Raw genomic sequence first — 25,107 nt, forward strand, 5'->3', positions numbered from 1 at the left:
TCTATTTATCTTTGTGTCTGGTATAGGTAGTAATCTAGATAATTAATTTGTTTAAAATTAATAAGTAGGAACCAATCAGGAACATTCAAGACCCACAGACTCTCAGCGAACACATGAAATCAAAAGAATCTAGACCTTTTTAAAGTTGATGGCTCATACCAATAAACTTTATTGAGAATACCATATATATATATATATATATATATAAACACAGTGAATTCAACAATAATAAGATTAACTCTTCTCCTCACCAACAAAAAAAGATTAACTCTTCTCAACCAAGTTTGCTACCCCCTCGGTTGTCCCCTCCCGTTTTGATCCAACCCCCCCCCCCCCCCCCCCCCCAAAAAAAAAAAAAAAAAAAAAAACTCTTCTCAACAAATGACCAGATAAACAACATTGATTAACATGTACGAGTAATATAAATAATATTTTCACTCTACAACACCAAAAAAAAAAAAAAACCTTTAAGTCAAGGAACCCCGCTCCTCACCTTGAGAGGGTACTCCCACACTGTTGTTGGTGAAATCTGATCCCTAGTCATTCTTTGAACTTTTCAGTTCTATAACCAATTGAGCTGCAGGTAACTTTTAACAAGTCATGAACTGACTTCTAGTCTAGAATTTTTTTTATTTTTTTAAAGTCTAATTAGTAATAAAATAATTTTATAAAAGAAAACAATGAAGATGCATTTGGAAGTATTTTTACGTAAAAGATGCCGCAACAACCTAATCAAGCACGTGGGAATGTAATGTAATTAATGCTGCATAGTATTATATACGGGAAATCCTATTCGCACCACCTATATAATTAATAGGTCAATTAACTTTATAGGTGGTGCAAATAGCAAAGTGCTATTTGACCACCATTAATAAATATGGTCAAAAAGTAATATTTATTATTATTATTATTTTTTTTAAATCAACATATTAAAAAAAAAATAAAAAAGAAAGAAAGAAGGAGATTCGTCACCTTCTCCGGTGAGAAGGCGACGGACTGCCTTCTTACCGGAGAAGGCGACGTTTCGTTATTTTTTTTTTTAATGAATTAAATTTTGAATTAATTAATTATTACTTAAATATAATAAATGCAGTTTTATTAAGGTGGCGCAAATAGCATTTTGATAATTCATTATGCTATTGCACCACCTATGTATTTATTATAAATTATCACTTTTTTATATTTTTAATGTACTTTATATCTTATTTTAGTCAAAGGGAGGTAATAGCAACACTCATTATATACCATATACGGCATTAATTGAGGTATCTCTGCACGCGCTACTAAGTTGATACTAATAGATCCGCCTACGAATAAAAAAGTTTAGAATTGAATTCTAGTGATTTAACCTAAACACGTTGCCCCACTCACATTTCTTAATATTCCGTTTTTTTTTTTTTTTTGAATTAAAAAATAGTTTTTTTTTTTTTTTAGTGTATATTTATAAACTACTTTTTCAACCTACTAAAACACAAAGAATCAATATCAGTAAGGCTCGATCCTATGACTTCCTAATTGGGAGAATTACTTGGTGCCACTAGAACACAAGACTATTGGCCACGTACATTTCTTAATAGTTGATACCTTTTTAAGGATGAAAACGACAATTAAAATTTGGTTAGTGTTCTCTTCCCAAAATGTTGAATTATGAACTCCAAACGCTCCTCACACTCCGGCCCAACAAGTAATGTCAAATACCAATGTGTACAAGAGATCTGTCCACTTTAAGCATACTGTCGAGATTCAAACTTTGATCTGTTCTTTCAAATACTGCCTACTGAACTAGTGAGTTAAGCCTGCAATTTCGTGCGGAATTATTATCTCTACCTCATGCATCAAGGTTCAATTGAGTCAATAATTCAAGTTTAAGTGATCTATATATAAGCCCATTAAAAGTTAGCGCAGAGAAAAACTTCACCCAATTATACTTGAAAGTGAAGAAAATTAGTAATTTATCTATTTTGCCCATTTAGACCTCATCTTTACAAAGAAGAAAAAACAAAAGGATAGATGATATTTTTCTTCAGAGTTTTACTATATGTACTTCCAAATCAATCTACTTCTTCACTTTACTTCATGACATGACAAATAAAGATTGGCTATTTTCATCACGTGAGTCTCAGCTACATCAAGAATTTATGGAAGGGATCAGAGTAAAAGTTGGGAGTAAGAAATAGAAGTATATGTAATATTTTCCTTTTCTCCACTAGCAGACCCACCTTCCAAGAAAATAACTACTAGCCTCTATCATTCTAGCTTCTTCAATTCCCTCATATACTACATTATAATAGAATTAATAGTAGTCAAAAAAATCATTATTCTTCCCCCACTCCACCCCCTTCTAGCTTTTGAGCTACATTTATGGCTTCCAATAAATGCCAAAATGGTCAATGTGATGTATTAATGTATTATGACATTCAAAAATAAAATTCTTGGCTTGACTAATTAACTCATAAAGATATGTCATATGTGGTTTTCCTTTTCGAGTTACCATGTTAAAGTACTTCAATTCACTTGCATTTGATTTTAGACTTCACCATGCTATGCTATTAAAATTTGTGGTTCATCAAATGATATTGTGATTTGACTAGAAATAAACTCGCATGTATTTTAATGTAAAATAGAGTGCTCGGGTGTTTTGTCATTATGACATGTAACATCAATAACAAGCAACTAGATATTAGGATTAGAAAATTAATAAGAATTTAAGCAATCAACAAGAAGTTTAATGCAACAATAACTAAACAAGATAACACAAACACATATTAACAAGAAGATAATATGAAATAAGGAAACAACACTTATATATGTTAGGGAGCATATATAATCAACTAGATGCAAGCAAACCTATAATTAAGATTGATGGAGATTGCCGAAAATCCAATAACCAAGGGATTGAGAAAATGCACATAAGTATCTTAACCTATCAGTCACTTGATCATGTAAATCATTAAATAAGAATTAGAACAATGAATTACCCTACTTGATCTTGTGACAAGCTAGATTTATCAATTCAAGTCAAAGTGGATCAAAAGGTTAAGGGTCTCACTCCTCACATAACACAACCAATGCTCATCAGTATTTTATCCTATCTTAATGTAGGAGTACAATATAATGTTCAAATTGAATGATTTTTATGTGATTCGGAAGCTAACTCAAAAACTACAACTTTTATGAAACCACTGCGGATCTGAATATCGAATAGCAAGCATTAAATTAGCTACACGTTACTGCGTAATTATTGAAGAAAACTAACCAAATTAAAAATTCCAAAACCATAACACAAACCAAAGAGTCAAAGACATACTGACATTACTAATTACTAAGTAATTATTGAAGACAACCAACGAAATTAAAACTCCAAAACCATAACACAAAGCAAAGACACATACTGACGACGAATTAATCATGCATATCGCTCAATATAATCAGTCGATCAGCTCTGGTTTTTTTATCGCGTAGAGTACTCAATCCTGATGCTATCCACATCCACGACGCCGCCGCCGACTTGGGGAGCCAAAGTCACCAGAACCGTGTCGTCGTCTTCCGCTCCCAAATCCTCCAGCGGTTCGTTCAGTCCCAACCTCACCGACGTCTTCGTGGTTGAGCTACTTTCCTGCTTATGCGGCAAGTGAGCGAATCCTCCCGCATATTGAGCCTTGTCCTTCCCGCCGTCCGGCTGGTCGGAGTCATTCAGGTAAACGTCGAACCTCGCGTACTGATCCATCGCCACCTCGATCCCATCAATCACCAGTACCTCTTCTTCCTTCTCCTTTTCCGCCTTAGTCCTCGAAGTCTTGGGCCTGCTGACCTTCACCTGGACCACTTTGTCAAGTGTCACCGGGAACACATCCGTCACGAACGGCGCATTCGAGGCGGCCGCCGCTCCGGTCGTCTTTGACGGGGAAGGCTTGCTCTTCAGCCACGGAAGGGAGGAGTACTCGTAATCGTACCCCATAGCTATGTTATCCATACAATCTTTGGCGTAGACTCGGACGGGCTGCTCATTCTCGTCGTAGAATAAGAAGGAAGCATTTAACCAGGAATCGTCGGTGAAATCCTTTCCGCCGAGCAGTTTTTGCCAGATGACCCACATGCGGTCCACGTTGGCATGGTGAGAGTAGAACAATGGGTCTCGACCGGCGGAGTAGAAATTGCCCATGTCCTCACCGTTTGGCTGGTCCACGGAGTCCCCAACCCATCTGTGAACCGGAGTATGAGGTATGCCCTCTACGGAGCCTTGCCCCGGGCTAGGTGGGGTACCCGTCACGTACTTCTTTCCCATGAAGAGCTCCGTAGTGCCGCCATTTGTCACCATCGAACGGTACACTGCCACTAAGTTTTCCGCGATCAGTTCCTCGTCGGACAGACCTCTGTCTTTCCCGGCGTAATTGAGATCAACGATGGCCGGAGGAAGGTAGTTTGGATTACGGTTGGCATCATAGAGCGAAGAAGTGGTGCTCATGAACATATTGGGCATGGTCATGCCGCTTTGGTTGTCCCAATTCCAATAGGGCAGGGCGAAGGTGGGATCATTAATCAGCTTTCCCAAGATCTTCTCGTAGAAGTACAAGTACCTTTTAACAAAAAAGAGATTATTAGTAACACATACCATACATACATGGCTAGACCTTTAATTAAATTTATTATATAACAAAAAAAGTTATAAGCTCTACCAAACAGATTCCTAATTTAAAATGTTACCATCTATGAAAGGGGAAGAAGAGCCAGGAATTGTGAACTTGGATTTCTTCCGTGGGGAAACCGAATTGTTGATAACCGCCGTTGCAGTAAGCGCAGTGAATGTTGGCCTGTTGAGGAAAGCTGTGGGGGTGAGACGGGTCCAGGTTCTTCATCGCGGTAAGGGCGGCTTCGTACTTGTTTATATATTCTTGGGTGGCGAATTGTGCCGGAACTCTTTTGCGCATCGGGCCGCCGGTGGGAATCTGGTAGTCCAGCACTGTGTCCGTCGGCACAGGGGGGCAGCACGTGCCAGTGATGTCAGCGTTAGCCGGCACATCGCTGGGGTAATGACATTTGCTTACATTCGGATAATGAATGGCGACGTCCACATCTGCGGCCGAGGCAATAGGGCCGCCGGCGAGATTGGCAACACCGTAGAGCCCCCCGAGACCGAGAAGAACGTTTCTCCGGTCAATAATCCTTGAACCGGGCGAGGCCGCGGCATCGTCAGTGCTGTTATTAGGGTTATTGGCTTTGCATGAAACTCGGAGCCGAGTTTGGTTACGTTTCTTGTGGGCCAGAAGCTGGGATGGGGCGGAGAAGAAGAGAGGGGAAGATGATGATGAAGAAGAAGACGAGAAGGCAAAGCATGGGGGCGAAAGAGTAAAGGAAGCCATGGCTGACTGGAGATTCAAGTCTCTAAGCTAAACTTACTTAGTGTGTATAGCAGGTTAAGGTGGCAACACCTTTATATACTGCAAATTTAGCTACGCATGCATGATTTACGAAAAAAAATATTGCATTCTAATTGGGGAATCTCAGTATCTCTGTTTCTCCATTGATAACATAACATGTGTCTTGCTTGCACGTGATACGGAGTTAATTTCTAGGCGACATATCGAACTTAGCAGCCACAGTGATTCACAATGTAATTATGTAAAGATTCATTTCGGTCTCCTCTAACCTCTTATGGAAACTGATCTATAATTGTTTTCTTACAAGTAGTTGGACTTTATTAATAATATATATTTATTTGGATCACTTAGCTCAACTGAACATGAATCATAGAGGGCTCCCCCCATACCCCGGCAGGACAGCAACTGAACATGAACCATAAAGGTGCGCACAAGGAGCCCCCATCACTTTTCACACTGTCACTGGTGAGACTTGATCCCTGAACCATAAAGGTGCCCTGAACCATAAAGGTGCGCACAAGGAGCCCCCATCACTTTTCACACTGTCACTGGTGAGACTTGATCCCTGAACCATAAAGGTGCCCTGAACCATAAAGGTGCGCACAAGGAGCCCCCATCACTTTTCACACTGTCACTGGTGAGACTTGATCCCTGGTCATTCTTCCATCACTTTTCACTGGTGAGACTGGTAGACTTGATCCCTGGTCATTCTTCCATCACTTTTCACTGGTGAGACTTGATCCCTGGTCATTCTTCCAATGTTTCACCTCTATGACCAGTTGAGCTACCCATGCGGGCGATTAAAACATATATTGCAAAAGCATGTGGATGGGCAACTGTACGGTCTTGGCTCTTCCCATGATGAGAGTTTTAATTTCCAATATAAAACTAAACACTGAACTAATTAATCAAAATTTAATATCAAAATTACAATATACCAAGCTTTGACCTTAAAAAAAATGATTTTTTTTACCCTTTTGATGTATAGAACAAACGGCCTAAAAGGCTCAATGAAGGTTTATCTAGCTTAGAGCTGGTTTACCTACGTTGTCCACAAATCAAGAAGACTAATAGACCGTTTCTATGGGAGTAGAACTTGTAACATTTTAGTTATCAAATCAATATACTTACCAACACTAATGCATAAATTATCATAAGTGGCATCCACCTAATGAAACACGCATGGGATTTAAAACCGCCGTTTAAAAATATAACAAATGAACACTTCAACAATTTTAACAAATGAATACAAACAACCTCCGTTCATTCATGTGGAGTTTGTTAATGGTCCTTGTTGACATTTTTTTAATGAGATGACATCACCTCATTCACCACTAATGTATTGCATTATACATCGCATCAAATATTTTTCCAATTAAATATAATAGTGGGGTTTGAATCATTTGAATTAAACGACCATGTCCTTTAATTGTTATTGGATATTCTTATATGGGAAAATGACACTTTTTTTCCCTGTGTTATATACCTATAGCATTTTTTTCTCCTAAATTATTGAAGTGGCTGTTTTTTCCCCTGAAATGTTAAATGGACATATTTACCCTTAAATTATATATTTAATTTATTTTTTTTCTCCAACAAATTATGACCATAATTTGGTTCAAACCAAACAAACACTATAGCAACCAAACCGAAATATTCCAGTTACAATTTAGAATCAAAATTCGATATTTAGAGTTTATTAAAATCGTGAACCGGAACGGACGGTTCATGTTCCGAACTGAAAAAATAAAATACATTTATTGTTGAATTTATACTATTTTAAAATAAAAAATAAGATTTTAAAATAAAGACAGTTCAAAATCGCGAATCGAATCTGGAACCGCCGGTTCACGATTCAATATTCAATTTTTTTGATACATAATTTTAATAAATTGACATTTAAATATTGGGTTCTAGATTTGAATTATAACCGAAAACTATTAATTCGATTGCTTTAGTATCCGGTTCAATTCAAACCGATCTGTGGTCATCCCTACGTATACGCAATAATTTGTTGTAGTAGTAAAATAAATAAAATGTTTACTTTAAGGGTATAAATGTCAATTTAATATATCATGGGGAAATAGCACCACTTCTAGAATAATTGAGGGGACTAATGTGCTTACCTAAATAATTGAGGGGGAAAAAGTGCTATAAGTATATAACTCAGGGGCAAAAATGTCATTTTTTCTTCTTATATTGAGTAATACACAAGTACCAATAAATCTATTAAAAAAAATCACTTAAAAAATTTATACACACCGTATAATACAACATCAAAAACATGTTTCGAAGTGGAAGAACATTTTTCTAATCAACTTATAAGCTCTCCCCCTCCACCCTTTCCGTGAAAGATGCCGCAATAACCTAATCAACTGGGAACGTGCGTGTAATGTAATTAATGAATCGCAGGATTTCAGGAATCTCTACACATTACTAAATCTCCAATAAAAGATTGCCGCATTTACCTATGAATAGAAATATTTAGAATTGAACTTCAGGGATTTTATATGAAACAACTGGGGCAAATTATGTTGCGCAACCGTGTGCATCATGCATGGTGCACACGGTTGCAAAAACGATATTGTTTTGACTAAAAACGCGCGTGCGATTTAAAAAAAATCAGTTTCAATTCCCGTCAACAGTATTATGTTGTGAATAATTTGAATTATATATCCACAATGAATGAACTAAATATTTAGAATGAATGAACTAAATATCCAACATGAATGAAAAAATCAGTTTCGATTTTTGAACTATATATCCAGGATGAATGAACTAAATATCCAGAATGAATGAAAAAAAACCAGTTTCAATTTCCGTCAACGGCGTTATGTTGTGCATAATTTGAACTATATATCTAGAATGAATGAACTTAATATCCAGAATTTTTTTTTTTTAAGTCAGACGTCAAAACAACGTCGTTTTTGCAACCGTGTGCACCATACATGGTGTAGCATGGTGCACACGGTTGCACAACATAACGACTCAACAAGTGGACACACCCACTAAAGATAGAAATAGGTTAAGCCCCGTCCAGCTTTGAAAAATTAGGTTTGAGCTAGCATGCTATGAGAACTTGAGGCATAAGTCTATATGTAAGCTTTTTTTAAGTCCAAATTTGAGTTAATTAGAATAGGCCTAGTCTGGCCTGAAGCTTTTTTAAAGGCTTATTTAATACGTATGTCATTAAATATACTCTATTGCAGGTTTTAAATATCTACAATTCAATCTCAAATTTTATAGTAGAAATTAGAGAAGTAATCGGCTGAAGACTTCCAAGTCAATGCTTGTGCTTCTGTGATCATACATTCATACTTGCGCAGGCACAGATAATTATATGTAAATACATTTTATTAATTAAAAAATATTTGAAATATAATATAATGAATTTGTATTAACTAATATTGATACGATAATACGTTAATAATAATTATATTCGTGAATTTTCAAATGGTTACATCAATATATTAACATATATTAATTGGTAATGCTAATATAGAACAGATTTTGTGAATTTATGGAGTGTAGTGTTCTACGTATTGTATATAGCTAACTTAAAAGGGCATTCTTTTTTTGAAGATAAAAGCGAATTCCTTTTTTTCTTTTTTTTTTTTCTTTTTTGAGAAGGTAAAAGCGAATTCTTTTAATATAGTATGTTCTAATAGTTTTTTTAAATTTATTTTATTTATTTTTGTTTTATGAATTGTCCTGTTATCATATCAATATCAAACATTAACTTCTTGATTGATATTGGTCGATATGATATAGGACGGAGCCATATATATATTTGAGTATGAGTGAAATTTTAAAGCCCGCAATTTGAATTGTTATAAAAATATTAATGATAAAATTTAAAACATAATCAATTAGATAAAATAGTTATAATAGATAAAACTAACATTATAAACCACATATTATCTATATTTATAATATATTCATAATTTTTTTTTTCTTTTAGTTGTATCAACTTTAATTGTTTTTTAAAATTAATTCGAATTGAATACGATAAAATATAATATACACTTGTAGACTTCATTGATTAAATGATTAATAAAAAATAAATTTTTTAAAGAAAAAAAAAGTATTTATTCATGACTAAATCACAAAATATATTTTATATCAAATAATTAAAATTATTATTACAACATATGACACATTATAAATCTCACAAGTTAACACACATTATAAAAATTTAATAACACACACACACCCACCCCCCCACCCCCATGTTACCATTCTAAATGAGTGTTTATAGAATTGAACTTCGTAACCCAACAGGGTAGCTCAAGTGGCAAATGAGCTCTCTTTGTGGGGGAGAATTTTGGGATAACCCGGGTTCGATTCCCATAAGTGACGATTCTCTTTGGGCTAGCTTCTGTGCCTCTCGGAGCAAACTGGGTGGACCTGGATCGTTAAACGGACAGAGAAAGACCCGGATCACAATGTGTGGTTTCTACCAAAAAAAAAAAAAAAAATAGAATTGAACTTCGATGGTGGGGACATTTCAAAAAAAAAAATATTAGGAACTAAATTTAAAAAGAAAAATTACACAAGTGTCCTTGGTGATTATTATTATTATTATTATTATTATTATTATTATTATTATTATTATTATTATTATTATTATTATTATTATTATTATTATTATTATTATTATTATTATTATTATTATTACACAAGGACATTTTAGTCTTTATACCATTTTTTTTCCTTCTCATTCTCAATAATTTTATTCCTCACCAACAAACAATGTAATTTGAATTCCTACCTTATTCTTTTCCACCGAATTGCAATTCATTTTCTTTTTGATTCTTTCCTCCCAAGTCTCAACCAAACACCACCTTAAAAATGTACTTTAAGTGAAACCACAAAGAAATAAATAAGCCTATGTTATCCATAGTTGACAAACTCAACCCAAAATGTCAATAAAAAATTCTCATAAAGAGTCAAATTAAACTTCCAACCTCACCTATAGTTAATGTGACATTACTTATTATTGTTAATAACATATTTGTTTGGTATAAAAATGTAGCTAGATCAATTAATTAGTTGAATTCCCATTGTTACGTTCATTTTAAAATATATATACACCAAGGGCCATTTAATTTGGAATTTGATTTTCCATCGACAATAGCGTTTAGGTTGCCCTTGTTTCCGGCCAATTGCTGGTTGCAGACTGATATCCTCTTCAGGTGAGAGCAAAGTTGCTGGATTGTATATTTGTATACCTTGTATCTTTCGGCTTTCTTTTTGTTCCTCAATTTCTTGGACTGTGCTGAAACTAAAAAATCCCTCCTTTACTAGTGAGCAATGATGGATCACTAAGGTCTAGAAAGTCTGTCGAATGGAGTAGTCGGCCAATCAACCATCCAGTCAATCGTTATATCGTGCACATTGTGTGCCCTTGCCCAAAACGACGTCGTCCCTGGTGCATGATATAATTTGTCCCATCCAGTAGTAGACTTCAAATTCACCCCGTTACAAAACTCGTCTGCATTTCTGCTTTTCTATTTTAGAAAAAGAGATCTCACGTTTTAGGAAGGAAATCTAAGTTTGATTTAGGAAAGTTTCCTACTCTAAATTTGTAAACCGTTCCTTTACTTATTGATGCCTAGTTGTTTATGTAAAAATATAATTTAGCTAATAGTGGTTAGCTGTTAGTTAATTTGGTTATTAGTGGGTTTAATTAGTTGATAGCATTAGCTGATTGTAGAAAAATGTTTGGTAAATTAACTGTTAGCTGTTAGCTGATTATATACAAAATGACTTTCCCAAAAAGCTAATCGAAAGAAGCTACTTTAAATAGATTTTTTAATTTTAGCATTTTGGAACAATAAATTGTTACAAAAAACTAATTAACCAAATACTCATATTGATTGTTTAACTAAATCAAACAGCTAATAGTGATCAAATAAGCCAAAATTAGTTGATAGACTAACTATTTTACCAAACAGGGCCAATACACTTTGAGGGGCACAACGTAAGAGGTTCGATTTCTACTTTTCACTAGTACAAAACTGGCCATAAAAATAAAAAAAATATGCGTAAGGACTATCTGCGTCCAAAGGTCTCGCACGAATGCAGGTTAATAGTGTCTTAACACGCCAAACAGGTAGTACTTTCTCAAATATTTTCAGCCCAAAGAATCTAAGTCCCCACATCAGGATTCGAACTTATAATCATTCATTTGGAATGGTAATCGAGATGCTATCACACTACATGGTTGTTGGCTATTTTAGTTTAGATTAATTGTGTGTTATTGTATATGTTAGGCATTGTTGAGATAGTTTAATAAAATAAAAATTGTGTATTATATATATATATATATATATATATATATATATATATATATATATATATATAGTTGTTATTGTGTGATAAAAATGTTCAATAATAAATTTCAGAAATTTTATTGTTTATTTTAGTTTAAATTAATTTTGTGTTATTGTATACGTATATAAAAAAAAATGTGTATTATGTATTATTATGTATATAAAAATGAAAGTGAAAAATTATAATATACGAGTTGCTCATTCTGGTTGTAGAATAATTAATTCATTAACTTACAACGCCAGTTATACGTTAAAAATCGATGTTGTATGTGTTTTTTAAAAAATTTAAAAATAATATACGGTGTCAATTTTTATTTAACAAATGTCCTATGATTTCCTTATTATAACGTCTTTTTGAACAAAGTCAAATTTTAAGTGACATCAAAAGTGCTTTGTGTACTAGTGTATGTAAAAGTACCTTTTTTGAGGAGTACATTATATTGTAAGAGGTTTGATTTCTACTTTTTTTTTTTTTTTTTATAATAAAAATTATTTTCACATTTTTTTTCAAAATGTTGAATCTCCAAGGACGGACCTTCACTTTGAGAGACTCTCACTGTCACTTGGTGAAACTTGATCCCTGTTCATTTCTTTCAAATAAAAAGAGTTACTAGATCGATAGGATAATAATAGGATCGGATCCCGTTACTAAAACAACAAGGTAGACTTCATATATAGCCATTACAATACAATTATTGGTGCATGCATGCATTCATGTACAACTTTATTGAGGATAGCTAATTAGCTAGCCAGCTAGGAGTACGTACTAGCAGCCGCAGCTGCTGATATCAATACCTCATACCTATTTAATTAGTACGTAATTATTACATTATTATCGAAGACAACCAAACCCCGGTATACATACATATACATATATATAAAACACTACACATACTAGCTGATGCATGCATCACTCAGCTCAGCTCTGATTTTTATTTGGCAGAATAATCAATGGCGATGCTGCTGACATTCACCACGCCGCCGCCGACGGTTGGAGCCAAAGTCACCAGAATTGTATCTTCGTCTTCCACACCCAAGTCCGCCAGCATTTCGTTCAGTCCCAACCTCAACGAAGTCGTCGTGTTTGTGCTACTCTGCTGATTCTGCGGCAAGTGAGCGAATCCTCCGGCGTATTGAGCCTTGTCCTTCCCGCCCTCCGCCTCCGCAGCGTCGTTCAGGTACACGTCGAACCTCGCGTACTGATCCGCCGACACCTCGATGCCGTCGATCACCAGTACCTCTTCTTCTTGCTCCTTCTCTTCCTCAGTTCTTGAAGTCTTGGACCTGCGCACCTTCGCCTGGACCACTTTGTCCAGTGTCACCGGGAACACGTCCGTGACGAACGGCGCATTCGAGGCGGCGGCCACGCCGGTCGTGATTGAGGCGGCGGGCTTGCTGTTCAGCCACGGGAGGGCGGAGGGTTGGTATTCGTACCCCATTTTTGTGGTGTCAAGACAATCTTTGACGTAGACTCGGACGGGATTCTCGTTCTCGTCGTAGAACAAAAAGGAAGCGTCCAACCAGGCGTCGTCGGTGAAGTTCTTTCCGCCGAGCTGTTGTTGCCAGATGACCCACATGCGGTCCACGTTGGCGTGGTGAGAGTAAAACAATGGGTCTCGACCGGCGGAGTAGAAATTGCCCATGTCCTCGCCGTTCGGCTGGTTCACGGAGTCGCCGACCCATCTGTGAACCGGAGTGTGAGGGATGTTCTCTATAGACCCTTGCCCCGGGTTAGGTTTATCGCCGGCAACATACTTCTGTCCAAGGAAGAGGTCGGAAGTGCTGCCGTTTGTCACCATGGAACGGTACATTGCCACTAAGTTTTCATTGATGAGTTCGTCGTCGGTCAAACCTCTGTCACTCCCGGCGTAATTAAGATCAACAATGGCGGGAGGGAAGTAGTTTGCGTTACGGTTGGCATCATAGAGCGAAGAAGAAGTGGAGGTCATGAACATATTGGGCATCGCCATGCCACTTTGGTTGTCCCAATTCCAATAGGGAAGGGCGAAGGTGGAATCATTAATCAGCTTTCCCAATATCTTCTCGTAGAAGTACAAGTACCTTTTAAACAATTATTACATAGTAATTAGGAAAATATTAATCATAATTATGCAGGTAGGCCTATGACGACCAATATAATGTCACTATTTGATAAAATATTAGTCTATCAGTCAATTTTGACTTATTTCACAACTATTAATTGTTTGACTGTGTTAAAAAATCAACTCCAAAATATTAAAATTCAAAAAGCTTATCAAAGCAATATTATCAATTAGCTTTTTGAGAAAAGAAATTATACCAAACAGTTAACGATCAATTTACCAAACATCTTTCTACAATTAACTAATGTTATACATTCTAATCAACCCAATTAGCTAACAGCTATTTATCAAACAGGGCCAATATATTGTACTGTTTTATATAAAATAAATTAAATTAATTGTAACGTATGGTACCATCTATGGAAGGGAAAGAAGAGCCAGGAGTTATGAACTTGGATCACTTCCGACGGGAAATCGACTTGCTGATAGCCGGCGTTGCAGTAAGCGCAGTGAATGTTGGCCTGCTGAGTAAAGCTGTGGGGATGAGAAGGATCCAAGCTCCTCATCGCTGAAAGGGCGGCTTCGTACTTGGCTATAAATTCATCGCTCACCAAGTGCGCCGGAACCCTTGTCCGCATCCCGCCGTCGGCGGGAAGCTGGTAGTCGGAGATAGTCACGGCCGGCACAGGGGGGCAGCACGTGTCGGGGACGTCAGCGTTATCAGGCAAATCCGTGGGATAATGGCATTTGGTTACATCCGGGGCTTGAATGGCGGCGTCCGCGGCGGAGGCAATAGGGGTACCGGCGAGATTAGCAACACCGTACAGCCCTCCGATGCCGAGAAGAACGTTTCTCCGGTCAATGTTCCTCGAAAGTGAGGGGGCGGCATCACTGATATTACTACTATCACCGTTGTTATTAGGGTTGGCTCTGCATGAAAGTCTGAGCCTCGTTTGGTTTGGTTTCTTGCGGAGGCGAAACTGGGATGGGGCCCCGGAGAAGAAGAGAGGAGAATTCGTCGAGTTGGGAGAAGAAGACGAGAACGCAAGGCATGAGAAAGTAAGAGTAAACGAAGCCATGGCGGACTGCAAATTAAAATCTGAAAGCGTCGATACTATATAGCAGGTTAATTAAGGAAAATGCTACATGTATTCTATTTTATACTCTCAATTTGTACTTTTACACATAAAATTTTGATGTAAACACTTCTAAAAAAACTTATCAGAATCCGTCATATAGAGAGTAAAATTTAGAGAGTAAGATTAAAAAGTTCATGTAGTAAAACTCGCTAATTAATTAAAACTTTCGCAATGACAATGTAAAAATTGGAGATTATGTCCAAAGTGAACAGATGAAGATGATTCTCTCAAATACTTTATCAATTTAGAATGTGGAGGACTTGGGATTAAGAATTCAACATTTTGCAAATACGTTGAAAGTAATTATATAAATTAAATCTGATAATTATAAGAGTTTTCAGTGAATGTGATGATATCTGGGACTAGTTCTCTTACTTAATTGATGAGTCACAATAGTTTATCTTTTCCATGAGTAATTCTAAATGTACTCTTATTTTCTATTGTTTAATATGTGGCATGCTTTAATTGCTCAATTTGAGGGATTTATGATTTTTATCAATTATTTTTTTCCTCCAATAAAATATAAATAACACTCCGTGAAAGTAAGAGTTATGAGTATGATTTTTGAGTCCAAATAATATTTTTAATTTGTTCCACTATCCCAATTCTACTCCATATTTTCTCTTCTTTTATTTTTAATAAAAAAAAAAGATTTTAATGTTTTATATATTTTTAAGAACTCACATGATAAAAGATAATTTGTCATCTATTATCACGTCAAAAAGTAAATTGAAGTAGAGCAAAAATAGAGACTTCATAGAGTAGAATTGAACTCAGTTCAAAAATATATATATCACTCATATCAACTAAAATTTAAATTGATAATTAGATTACATATCTGTATTTTTATATTATATGGTATTTTCTATACAATAATTTATAAGAAATACTTTTTTTTAATAATTTTTTTTTTTTTTTTACTGAAAGTGAAAAATATCATTTTTTTTTTATTTAGAATAGTAACAGAAGTGTCATTCCACTAGTAGTTGGCAATAGAAAATTTAAATAAATAATTTTTCATTCGTAACTTATAACAATAAAAATATAATGTACTCCGTAATACTTATATTGAAAAAATATAATACTAATTAGGAATAAAGTATTTGTTATTTATAAAAAATACTTCTGAGGACAAATGTAATACTTTTACATTTTGATGTAAAAGTATTACGTTATATGTATTTTTCATTACAAGTATTACATTTTCTCTTATAAGTAATGTTGGCAGGTGTTTGTTACTCTCATTCTTAAATTCTTGAGGTAGACATTTCTCTTGGGACCCATATGATGACAATAATCTATCACTGTCTCTCATATCACGGATCGGAGTAATAAAAGTGAGATAGTAGAATTTGAGAGTACATGTAATAGAACTCAACAAAATATTGCACTCGGGGAATCTCACTATCTCTATTATATTTCTCTTTATAAGATAATAACTTGTGTCTTGCTTGCACGTGTTACTGAGTTAATTTCTAGACGACAGATTATGAATAAGAACACATGATCGAACTTAGCAATCGTAGTACGTTTGATAGCTTCACGTTCGTGGAGTGGCTCCTTAGCTTGTGGCACCCTGATCCTCCCACATAATAAATCGCAGAATAATTATTGTGATTTACCCCTCTACAATTCTATGAAGCACCCCGGTGAAGGATTCCACATTTTGTGGGAAGGACAAATTTACAAATTAAATTCAATTATTACACACTCTGGACCTCATTTATCAGTTCAAAAACTAGGTTGGTAATTCACCTCTTATTCGATCTGATCTATAATTGTTTTCTTACAAGTAGTTAATTCTTTAATAATAAATAATTATTTGGATCACTTAGCTTATAAGTTTTTTTTTTTTTTTTTTTTTTTTTTTTTTTGTTTTTTTAAGAAACTTAGCTTATAAGTTAATTTCAGTCAAAAACTCAAAATCCTTAATTTTTTTTTTAGGAAGAAGAGATGTGAGACTAAAAAATATATTGCAAAAACATGTGGCCAACTGTAGCTTTGACCTTAAAAAATTATCATTTTTTTCCTTTTGATGACAAACGGCGTAAAAGGGTCAATGAAGGTTTAGGTTTACTTAGCTAGGTTGTCATAAATTAAGAAGACTAATAAATTGCTTCTGTAAAAATAAAATTTGTAACATTTGAGTTATCAAGTCAACATGCATACTAATACTAATACATAATTAATTATAATAAGCAGCCTCCACTTAATGAAATGCACATAGGATGCAAAGCCATACTTTATGTGATTATGAACATGTAGTGAATGTGTTTGGTTATTAAGCGTTCATAAACGTGAACGAACATGTTCGTAAACGTGTTCGTGAACGTATTCATTAACGTTAACGAATGAACGCTTAACAAACGAACATTAACAATATTTTCAAAAAACAAACGATCATGAACACGAACACTTCAAAAATTTTAACAAATAAACACGAACAACTTTCGTTCGTTCATATTCAGTTCGTTAACCGCACTATTAATTTTTTTTAATGAGATGATGACATCACCTCATTCACCACTAATGTATTGCATTATACATCGCATCAAATATTTTTCCAATAAAATATAATAGTGAGATTTGGATCCTTTGAATTAAACGACCATGTCCTTTAATTGTTATGGGGTATTCTTATGACTTATAGTAGGATTGAGTAATGCACAAGTACCAATGAATTTTTTTAAAAAATCAAGTTAATATAAAAAATGGTCATCGACCATAAAGGTTTTTATCAATTTTGTCCTAAACAATTTGGTGATTTAATATAGTCTCAGATTTTTATATTTTTGCACAAATTAATCATTCGTTTGTTATTCCGTCTATTTGATGTTAAATAGAGGTACAATTCAGTCATTTCAATATTGTCATATCTTTACTCCTAGACATGTGAAGTGCGAAATCCTTCTTTCTTTTAGAAATTACTCACAAATCTACGAATTATATAAAATTTGATTCGCAGGTTTGGGAGTAATTCGTAAAAGAAAGAGAGATTTGGCACTTCATAGGACTGAGAATAAAGAGAAACCCAATATTAAAATTACTGAATTGTTCTTTTATTTAACAAAAATTTGATGAAATAATAAACGGGGAACAAAATTAAGCAAAAATATAAAAGTCTGAACTATATTAGGTCACCAAAATTGAGGAAAACGACTACATTCAAAAACTATTTTGAGCATTAACTCAAAAAAAAAAAAAAAATCCCTAAAAATTTTATATACTCGTATAATACAACATCAAAAACATGTTTCGAAGTGGGAGAATATTTTTCTAATCAACTTATAAGCTCTCTCCCCCTCTGCCCTTTCCGTGAAAGATGCCGCAATAACCTTCTTCAATTCTTCTCCCAAAATGCCGCAATAACCTAATCAACTGGGAACGTGGGTGTAACGTAATTAATGAATCGCAGGATTTAAGGAATCTCTGCACATTACTAAATCGACACTAATAAAAGATTTACCTGTGAATAGAAAAGTTTAGAATTGAACACATGAAACAAGGGGACCTACCCACGAAAATAGGTTAAACCTGATCGAGCTTTAAAAAATTAGACATGAGTCTATTATGAGAACCCATTAATTCTAAATTCATCTAAAATGCTCCAAAAAAAATTTCAAATCACCGCATTAATCATCTACATATTCACCTAAGTAAACAAATGAAGCAATCAATGACATTTTTGGTGCTACCTGACCCCAACTTAAGTAATATATAGATGTTTTTAAACCTTATATAATTCAAAAGAGTATCCACATATACTTAAATTCTAACTAACCAGCTTGGTTAACAAACCTTATATGTTCTCTCTTCTCTGTTGTAATATTGACTTTGAGTTAACTGGGAAGGAAGTGAATTTAATTGTTCATTATCTGTGATGATATGATCCTGGCATATTATTATGTGCACCCAGGTCCATCTTGTAAAGTGAATCTGAATCCAAATGTTCATAATTTACATACTAAATGTTCACAATTTGTCTTTTAAAAATTTACAATTTGTATACTAAGAACGTAACACACAATGTTAACATATATGTAAATGATTACTTTGTTTTGTATTCACAAGTTTCTTTCAAATACTATAGTCACACAATTCAATATTAACATATTAGGATTTGATGACCATGTATTGTATTATGTGTTTTGACTTAGAAACAAAATTTATATTCTAAAAGTTCACAATTTCAATACTAAAAATACATAATTTATACGTTTTTTAAGATAAGATTTCACCTATCAAGATGGACCCAAGTCCATGGTATAAATGTATAACTCTATGATCCCATACCCCTCTTTCTTAATGTCCATCTTATGACCCATTATGCATTCATATGATCTGCCCACCATTAGGTTCGGTTGTTATACTGTGGATCATGCTCCGAAAACTTTTTAACAGATTTCGTATTTTTTTGTGTGTTTATAAAAAAAAAAAATGAAATTGTCTCGCATATATATTGTGTTTATATTATCAAATGAAATTGTAATTGAATTGAAATGATATTTTAGTTGTTGAAATGAAACTACAATATGTATAAAATGAAACTGAATAAAATGTCTCACATATTGAATGTATATTGTCAAATAAAACTGTAATTGAATAAAAATGATACTTTAGTTTTGCTGAAATGAAACTACAGGTATGTATAAAAAGAAACTGAATAACATGTCTCACATATTGAATGTATATTGTCAAATAAAACTGTAGTTATATCCAAATGATATTGTAGTTGTGTTGTAATGAAACTACATTGTATATAAAATGAAATTGAATAACAGTTTCACAATAGAACTGTAGCTGAATAGAAATGATACTTTAGTTTTACTGAAATGAAACTACAGTATGTATAAAAAGAAACTGAATAACATGTCTCACATATTAAGCATATATTGTCAAATGAAACTGTAGTTATATCGAAATAATAATATAGTTGTGTTGTAATGAAACTATATTGTATATAAATTAAAATTGAATAACAGTTTCACATATTTGAGTGTATATTGTCAAATGAAACCTTAGTTGAATTATAATTATAATTTAGTTGTGTTGTAATAAGACTACAGTGAGTATAAAATGGAATTCAATAGCATGTCTCATTCTAATAAGACTATTGTATGTATAATATCAAATGAAATTGTAGTTGAAACAAAATGAAATTTTAATTGTATTGAAATGAAACTACAATCTATATGAAATGAAACTAAATATGTTACACAAACTGAACTAATTACATGAAACGACATGAAACGAGTGAAGTTTCTTTTCATTAAAAGAAAAGACACCATTTTGGACCATAGTGCACAGTATAATTTGCCCATTAGGTTCATACAGTTGTATATAATTATACCATGAAAGCCCAATGCCTGTTTGGTTGCAGGCTGATATCCTTTTCAGAGCAAAAGTTGCTGGATGATACGCAAATTATGCTATGGACTCGTGTCCACTATGCATTGTGGACACGAATCCGAAACGCCGTCTTTTTAGGGGAAAACGGCGGTATTCTAATTTAAAAAAAAAAAAATTGCGTTTGTTAAGCCGTTAACGGCGTCATTGATTTTATTCTTTCCTTATTTTGTTTTGGCAATTTGAGATTGCAATTCTATATTGCAATCTTTCCTTCTTTCATTCTATATTGCAATTCTATATCGCTCTGATTTCTATCTATTCTTTCCTTCTTTCATTCTATATCGCAATCGCAGAGTTTGTTGATCATCTGTATTTGAATAAAGAGTTTTTTGATGGATGAGGCAACAAATCAGAGCGATGGAGGTATTTTGCGATTTTGAATATACTTGATATTTTGTGTTTTGAGATTTATTAGGTAAAAACTGAATTCGATTGTATATTTGTGTGCTTTAATGCGATCAAATTTGGTGTATGTGTATGTTTTTTTTTGAATTTGTGGTTGTTGTTGATTGCGTACAATATGTGAGATTTTGGTGAGGTTTTGCTTGTTATTGAAATCAATGTATGTGATTTTGGGTAGATTTTACAGGTGATTTCAGATTTTGGAGTGTTTACAATGCTCATAAATCTCTGCAGTTTGCTTGTGTCATAATATTGCAACTATACATTCATAATGATTGACTTGTACATTCATACTGTGTGAACTATATATTCATAACATTTTTTGGTACTCTGTAGCTATTTGTTAAGTGAATGTCAGTAAGTTGCATGTTATATGTTTAACAATTTTACAGTTGTATGTTTATATATTTGATTGCTATGTGTACACTGTTTATGTATTTTCAGTGAACGAAGGTTTGGTGGGTGATTCATTAAGTACAGATCAAGGAGATTTAAACATTGATGGATCTTCTTCTATTCCAGGTTTTTTAACAGTGTTTACTCTTAATTAGAATGTTTTATTCAATAAGTACAGATCAAGTATGGTGATTTGTGATGGTTTTTATTTGCTAGAATGATGTTTTTGACCATATATGTATTGTGCTTATGTGAATAGATTGATGAAGTTATGAATATACACTATGAAATTATGAGTATGTAGGGTGAAATTATGAATGAACAGATATGTAGTTTTGAATATACAGTTATGCAATTATGAATGTACAGTTTTATAGTTATGAATATACAACTATGGAGTTATGAGTTTATATTCATAATGTTCAGTGAATGTTATATTTTTTTTATCATTTGATGGAAATTCTGTTCCTATGTAGATCATGGCTGGATTTATTCGGCATTCCCCTCTCCCCCTCTACGTTGGAATTATATTTCCATCAAATGTTATTATTTGTTATACTTGAGGTTATATATTTTGTAATTGCAGTTGATGAAGATTTGGTTGGTGCTGTAGTAAGTAATGGTGATGAAGCTTTTGATTTGTATAATGAACATGCATATAGAGTTGGTTTTAGTGTGAGGAAGGGTAAACAACGTTACAAGGCATCTACCAAGACAATTCAAATGAAGAGGTTTTACTGTTCTAAGGCTGGTTTTAAGTGTAAGGCAGATGGTGGTGTTAAGCTTTATTCAAAAATTGATACAAGGACAGGGTGTGGTGCATTTGTTCAGTTTGATGTGGGTGGTGATGGATTGTGGACAGTTGCAAAACATATGAAGATGCACAACCATGAGCTATGTGATTTAGATAAGAGTCATCTACTTCGTTCACATAGGAGAGTAGGAAGTAACCAGCTTTCATGTTTAAAAGATTTGAAGCAGAGTGGAGTTGGGGTGGCAGGGGGTATTAGGTTTTTGAAACACCAATCAGGCGGGTCTCCATTGGTTGGTTTCACTAGTCGTGATGCTTATAATTCGTTGGCTTTTGACACAGTTAAGAGTTTAGATGGAACTGATTCAAATTCGTTGATTGAAATATTTAGGAGGAGGCAGTCTAATGAGTCTGACTTTTTTTTCGATTTTGAAGTTGATTCTGACTCAAGACTGTGTAATTTTTTTTGGAGGGATGGTCAAATGAGACGGGATTATGAATTGTTTGGAGATTTGTTAGTGCATGATACAACATATCGCACTAACAAATATGATATGATATGTGGGCCATTTGTAGGGATGAATCATCATTGTATGAATGTAATGTTTGGTTGTGGGTTTTTGAAGAACGAGAGGATAGAATCCTTTGTGTGGTTGTTTAAAGCCTTTTTAAGATCTATGGATGGCAAGTGTCCACAATCGATTATGACGGATCAATGTGCAGCCATGGCTGCTGCTATTTCTATAGTTTTTCCATCATCACGCCATCGTCTTTGCATATGACACATTGGTGAGAATTCGAAGAAGCATATCAAGACGTTAAGGAACAATAAGGAGTTCATGGATATCTTCAACTGCTTGCTGAAATACACAGACACTGAAGCTGAATTTGAATTCTATTGGACTAGGTATGTTTCTGTTTATGGGGTTTTGTTTATGAATATACAGTTTATAGGTTATGAAGTTGCAGTATAGAAGTTATGAATTTACAGTTTAGCTAGTATATTTGGAAGTAGGAATATATGCCATGGATATGAAATATATGCAAGTAGGAATCTGCATTATTTGAATTATGAATATACAGAACATCTGTTATGAATATATAGTATAGAAGTTATGAATATACAGTTTAGCTGTTATGAACCTACATTATATTAACTATGGATATAAAATATTTGCAATTATGAATCTGCATTATATGAATTATGAATATACAATACATAATTTTCAGGATGGTGACTGAATTTAAGTGTCACAAGAATACATGGCTAGGGAAGCTTTATGATTGTAGGGAGAAGTGGTGTCCAGCTTTCAATAAGGATTATTTTTCTGGGGGTATTCTATCTTCACAAAGGAGTGAAACCACTAATCATTCAATTTCTAGAAGGCTGTCTAAGACTGCTGGTTTGTGTGATTTCTACTCATCGTTTGTTAGTGTTATTTCTGAGTGGAGAAGTAAAGAAAATGGTGAAGACTTTCGCTGTGCTCAAGGTGTACCTGCCATGATGATTGACAATGTGAAACTTCTTTCACATGCTAGAGAGGTGTATACAATTGAAATCTATTTTCTGTTTGAGGAACAGTTAATGAAAGGCAGTGCGTGTCACCAAGAGATTGTGTTGAATGATGGGCGTCAATATAAGTATCATGTGTGGCGACCGGATGTAGATATTATAAGGCATGAAGTTAGTTTTAAGCCAATTAATATTGACATTTCTTGCAGTTGCAAACTGTTTTCTGAAATGGGAATCCTGTGTTGTCATTGTCTACGCATACTTGATATAAACTGTGTTCCTAGTATTCCGGACAAGTACATTATGAAAAGATGGACCAAAAAGGTTGCAACTGTTAGGAATGTGAACTTTGATTTACTGTCTTATAATGTTGGTGTTCCTCCTTCAATTTGGGTTGTTGAGATTAGTAGGAAGTTTCAAAAATTGGTTGTTTCAAGTCAAGACAATAGTGTAGCTAGACAGTTTTGCGATGAAGCTGTTGAGAATGCAAAGAAATTGATTGAAGCTGAGATTGGGGAAATGAATATTGAAGGGTGTGGTGCTTCATCTTCAAATGGTATTGTTCAAGATCCTTCAAGCCGGAGATTGAAAGGTGTGCGTAATAAAAGGAGGAGTAGTATTATTGCAAAGAAGTACACTATAGCAAGGGGAAGAAGGAGTGCTGCAAACAAGATTGCTTCAAATATAAAGGGTGTCGTTCAATCACTGGTTTTGGAAAATATATCTGAGATTGCTGGTGATGGATATCTTGTACACCCAACTTCTAGTAGTTCACAGTTTGTTCGGTTTAATAAGAGTTTAGATGAGAATGTAGTTGCAGACTGAGATTGTGATATGTCAGTTGGTTAGATTTGAACTTTATATTCAAAACTTTTATATATACATTTACAAGTTTTGCAATTATATATTCTTAATACTTGTTCTTTATTTTTTAAAGAGGTTTAAACATCTATGTTGACAGTGTACATTCATGATCATATAACTGTACATTCATGATCATATAACTGTACATTCATATTTCCATAACTGTTTATTCATAATATCATAGTTATGAATTACGTAATTTAGTTCAACAAATTAACAGTAGAATCGTATTATTTTTCATGTTAATTTACAAGTTTTTTTTTTGTATATATTATTAATATTTAATTATTATGTCTATTAAGAGGTTCAAACATCAAAGTTGAAAATAATAAGTTTTACCACTATATATTCATAATTATAAGGTCATAATGTCAATGCTATGTGTTCAAAATTCCAAAGCTGTGTATTCATAATCACAAAACTGTACATTCATAATATCATAACTGTACATTCATAACCAGAATACTGTACATTCATAATACAAGTACATACATAATGACATAACTGTACATTCATAACCAGAATACTGTACGTTCATAATCTTATAGATATCAAATATGTTATACATGTTCACAAATTAATAATAGAACCATATGCTTGAAACATAAAGTCATAATACTAGAACCATGGTCACAAGTGCAAAAATAGACATGTTTGAAACATAAAGTCATAATAATAGAATCATGGTCACATGTGCAAAAATATATATCCCCACAATCAAACTACACAATTCGTAATATCAAAAATCAGAATTCACAATTGTTCAGTCAACCATGTTCAAAATAACAGCATTTCAAATACATTTCAGGTCGGACAGATCCCTTGCTGCTTTCATAACCCTGTGCATTTCTGTGTTCTCTTCCCATGTTATGATTGTA

The 25,107-nt window shown here is 33.9% G+C and overlaps 4 protein-coding genes across 4 annotated transcripts; 2 read left to right on the forward strand and 2 right to left on the reverse strand.

Annotated features, from left to right (window-relative positions):
• Positions 1-3,333: 3,333 nt before the first annotated feature.
• LOC109169714 (polyphenol oxidase I, chloroplastic-like) lies at positions 3,334-5,379 on the reverse strand. The gene is made up of 2 exons (XM_019318599.1): positions 4,705-5,379; positions 3,334-4,577 (listed from the first exon to the last, which is right to left on the reverse strand). The coding sequence occupies exons 1-2, from the start codon at positions 5,358-5,360 to the stop codon at positions 3,452-3,454; spliced, it is 1,782 nt and encodes a 593-aa protein (XP_019174144.1). The 5' UTR covers positions 5,361-5,379; the 3' UTR covers positions 3,334-3,451.
• Positions 5,380-12,473: 7,094 nt separating this feature from the next.
• Positions 12,474-14,834, reverse strand: LOC109169856 (polyphenol oxidase I, chloroplastic-like). Its single transcript, XM_019318743.1, has 2 exons — positions 14,170-14,834; positions 12,474-13,774 (listed from the first exon to the last, which is right to left on the reverse strand). Exons 1-2 carry the CDS (start codon positions 14,832-14,834, stop codon positions 12,646-12,648), a joined length of 1,794 nt encoding a protein of 597 aa, XP_019174288.1. The 3' UTR covers positions 12,474-12,645.
• A 5,826-nt stretch (positions 14,835-20,660) lies between these two features.
• Positions 20,661-22,634, forward strand: LOC109169857 (protein FAR1-RELATED SEQUENCE 5-like). Its single transcript, XM_019318744.1, has 3 exons — positions 20,661-20,666; positions 21,098-21,227; positions 21,688-22,634. Exons 1-3 carry the CDS (start codon positions 20,661-20,663, stop codon positions 22,632-22,634), a joined length of 1,083 nt encoding a protein of 360 aa, XP_019174289.1.
• A 57-nt stretch (positions 22,635-22,691) lies between these two features.
• LOC109169859 (protein FAR1-RELATED SEQUENCE 9-like) lies at positions 22,692-24,190 on the forward strand. Its single transcript, XM_019318745.1, has 2 exons — positions 22,692-22,759; positions 23,083-24,190. The coding sequence occupies exons 1-2, from the start codon at positions 22,692-22,694 to the stop codon at positions 24,188-24,190; spliced, it is 1,176 nt and encodes a 391-aa protein (XP_019174290.1).
• The last annotated feature ends 917 nt before the right edge of the window (positions 24,191-25,107 follow it).

The sequence above is a fragment of the Ipomoea nil genome, unplaced genomic scaffold (assembly GCF_001879475.1).
Source record: "Ipomoea nil cultivar Tokyo-kokei standard unplaced genomic scaffold, Asagao_1.1 scaffold3321, whole genome shotgun sequence".
Classification (NCBI taxonomy): Eukaryota; Viridiplantae; Streptophyta; class Magnoliopsida; order Solanales; family Convolvulaceae; genus Ipomoea; species Ipomoea nil.

Excerpts from the sequence above, each read along its gene's own strand:
- LOC109169714 (XM_019318599.1), bottom strand. The coding sequence starts at position 5,360 with ATGGCTTCCTTTACTCTTTCGCCCCCATGCTTTGCCTTCTCGTCTTCT. Across the intron at positions 4,578-4,704 it reads TTCTTCCCCTTTCATAGATG|GTACTTGTACTTCTACGAGA; the intron begins GTAACATTTTAA and ends TTTTGTTAAAAG.
- LOC109169856 (XM_019318743.1), bottom strand. The coding sequence starts at position 14,834 with ATGGCTTCGTTTACTCTTACTTTCTCATGCCTTGCGTTCTCGTCTTCT. Across the intron at positions 13,775-14,169 it reads TTCTTTCCCTTCCATAGATG|GTACTTGTACTTCTACGAGA; the intron begins GTACCATACGTT and ends ATTGTTTAAAAG.
- LOC109169857 (XM_019318744.1), top strand. Across the intron at positions 21,228-21,687 it reads TGGATCTTCTTCTATTCCAG|TTGATGAAGATTTGGTTGGT; the intron begins GTTTTTTAACAG and ends TTGTAATTGCAG.
- LOC109169859 (XM_019318745.1), top strand. The coding sequence starts at position 22,692 with ATGGATATCTTCAACTGCTTGCTGAAATACACAGACACTGAAGCTGAA. Across the intron at positions 22,760-23,082 it reads TTTGAATTCTATTGGACTAG|GATGGTGACTGAATTTAAGT; the intron begins GTATGTTTCTGT and ends CATAATTTTCAG.